The 2,850-nt window shown below is 47.3% G+C and overlaps 1 protein-coding gene across 4 annotated transcripts in view; it reads right to left on the bottom strand.

Annotated features, from left to right (window-relative positions):
• Positions 1-2,022, bottom strand: part of kidins220b (kinase D-interacting substrate 220b) — a gene marked incomplete at both ends in the record, with an annotated part of 27,116 nt that extends 25,094 nt beyond the window's left edge. For 3 of the 4 annotated variants that reach the window (XM_080526675.1, XM_080526676.1, XM_080526678.1), the window contains 5 exons: positions 73-174; positions 649-747; positions 1,310-1,408; positions 1,660-1,758; positions 1,891-2,022. In XM_080526675.1, the coding sequence (XP_080382801.1) occupies positions 73-174; positions 649-747; positions 1,310-1,408; positions 1,660-1,758; positions 1,891-2,022 (531 nt within the window). The remainder of the gene's footprint in view (positions 1-72; positions 175-648; positions 748-1,309; positions 1,409-1,659; positions 1,759-1,890) is intronic. The other variant, XM_080526677.1, reaches the window with a different exon arrangement.
• Positions 2,023-2,850: the final 828 nt, after the last annotated feature.

Below are 2,850 nucleotides of genomic sequence, written 5' to 3'. Positions count from 1 at the left end.
GACTGGCAAAGACCATCACTTCAGACAGACCACGCTGGTGTGACCCCACCTAGCCCAGGCTTGTCAGCTCACCCTGTCGGAGCAGTTGACCTTGGCTCCGTACTCCAGCAGGAGCAGGACGATGCCGTCGTGCCCTCTCCCTGCCGCCCAGATGATGGGATACACACTGTATTGCTGACGAGGACAGAGAGGGAGTCACGTCAGTGGATAGATATAAGACGGAGAAATGGGTTGTGTCTTTCCTTTATTTCCTCACGAAGAAGTTTTTTTTGTATCAAGGTTTTTTTTTGTTTTTTTTCACAATATATCACAGGTCCGAAAAAGGACCAACAGAGAACAAACTTAAATCAACCCCCCATCCCCCAAATACCAGACATATACATACTATATACAAACACTTACATAGCCAGACGCCCATAAAAGTCAAATAAATAGTACAAACAAAATGAAATTATATTACATTATCATGCTGTCAGATTCTTCAAAAAAAGGTTAGGAAAGGTTGCCAAATAGTGAGGAATTTCTTAGTGGATCCTCTAACAGTAGGCTATATCTAATTTTCTCTACTTTAATATGGTACATGACCTCCTTGATCCAATGGCTATCCTCATGAAGAAGTCTATGGCCACCCATCGCAAAGCTGCTCACCTGCCCAGTAGTGTTGGGGTTGGCTCCGTTGTCAAGCAGGATCTTGGACACCTCCATACGGCCTTTGTAAGCAGCCCACATGAGGGCCGTCCAGCCTCCCTGTAGAACACCAAACACATCCCCATGTCGACAACAAACACTCTGCCGTGTGCATGCCGGTACGATCAGGCCTTTACAAGCTGTATCCTCTCACCTAGTGTTCAATATGTACAGCTCTTAGTCAAGTGTGTCTATTGTCTAGCTAGCATAATCAGGGTTCCTACAAGTTTCAACAAGTCAAATCTAAGACCTTTTTAGACATTTTTTAGACCTCTTTGAATATAATTTTAGACCTATTTGCGACACCATATGATAGCTTTTTGTCATCCTTCCGTAGCTTTGTTCGCCAATAATTTCTTGATTAGCTTGATTACTTTCCACGTAAATAGATGTGGTCGGACTGATTTCCTTGCAGGACAAGCTAATCTCATTTTTTAGACATAGCACCTCATTTTTTTAGACCTAATAACTGAAACTTGAGACCTTTTTAGGCCTTATAGATCGGATTACTGGATTTTAGACTTTAAGGCTTTATAAGACCAGGGGGGAACCCTGATAATGTGTTTTATATGACATTACGTTGGCTGTGATTTAATAGGTTGGAACGAGTGGGTTGTCTCACCATGTCTCTGTGCTCAATGTAAGCACTGTTGTCAAGCAGCTCTTTCACCACATCGACATGGCCTTCCTTGGCTGCAGAAATCAGAGCAGACCAGCAGTCCTGCAGGAGAGAGGAGAGAGAGAGAGAGAGAGAGAGAGAGAGAGAGAGAGAGAGAGAGAGAGAGAGAGAGAGAGAGAGCAGCACAGCAGACTGTCACCATGGAGACTGACAGGACAGAGACCGCTGTTACCATGGTTTCCTCCGGCAGATTAATTCCTGACAATAGCGTGGCTTAAACCCGATGTATTGATGTCGGCACTTGAAGGGAACCTGGAGCAAGCTATTGGGTTTATCTACTGAGCTCTCCTTACCACATCATCCAGGTTGACATTGGCCTCCCTCCTGATGAGCTCCTGTACTATCTCCAGACTGCCCTGCTCGGACGCCAGCATCAGGGGGGTCTGGCCATTCTGGAAGAAAGAGGAGAGAGCGGAATTACATTAACAGACACACCTAGAACCCAACACGATGAATTGCTGACGTTCTCGTTGAGCTTCGAGAGAAGCATCTCTACAGATAGTTGTATGGAGAATACTACTCACGTCACTCCTGCCGTCCACGTCTTTGAACTTGTCCAAGTGGGTCTTGAGCGCGGCCAGGTTCTCCTCCTCCACGTAGCTGAAGAGGTTCTGAATGGCCAGAGTGGTCATCTTTATGGAGGTGGTCGTGTCCATGGTGGCAGCTGTTCCTCAACCCCACTGCACCTGCATAGACATAGTCGCAGAAGAAGAATGTTTGAAGAAGAACGTTTTATTTGCCAATATAAATCAACTTGTCGGTCAATTGTTGGAATTTGGTCTTTTTCGCTCTAGCCACAGGGGGAGCCATAGTCAGCACCCCTGGAGCAATTAGAGGTTAAGTGCCTTGCTCAAGGGCACATGCAGCGCCCTCCTGAGGCGGGGATCAAACCAGCAACCTTTCCGATTGCTAGCCGGCCTCTCTCTAACCTCTAGGCCACCGCCGCCCCCTAGCAGTAGGAGTGTCAGTGTGGGTTGGTCCCTAGAGCGTTCAGCATTCAGATACAGTGCATGTCGTCTGGTTTACAAATACCTGAAGCTAAATTTGACTACTGGTTGCCATCATTTTGTGTGCCAGGTGAAATGGGAGGAGAGTGTTATTCGCACGCCTGTTTGGTCCGACCACAGAAGGGAGAGAGCCTTCGCAGCCCCGCCCTTACTCCCCTGGGCCTGGCTTTCTGGTGACCTTTATTGTGATTGCAAGTCCCAAATGCGAAGGCTGAAGACGGAGGAGGAGGAGAACTTGAATCAGCCCGGCATTTATTTTTGAACTCCTCTGAAGCACTGGGTGAAAAAATCCTGTCACCAAAGCGGGAAGAGTGAGCTCTGCTAAATTCTGGGCCGCCTTGATTCTCAGTCTGACATTTTCAAATGTCAGGAGATCAGCCCTGGGACCTACCGAGCGATAGGGACTGGAATGAGCTGACCCACTTGCTTGCCAGGGTTAGATAACTATGAGCTCTGTTCTATCTCCATCTCACCAGC

This window comes from Nansenia antarctica (genome assembly GCF_963989245.1).
Source record: "Nansenia antarctica genome assembly, chromosome: 3".
Classification (NCBI taxonomy): Eukaryota; Metazoa; Chordata; class Actinopteri; order Argentiniformes; family Microstomatidae; genus Nansenia; species Nansenia antarctica.
Note: the sequence above shows the minus strand (reverse complement) of the source record. Positions and strands in the feature narration are given on the sequence as shown.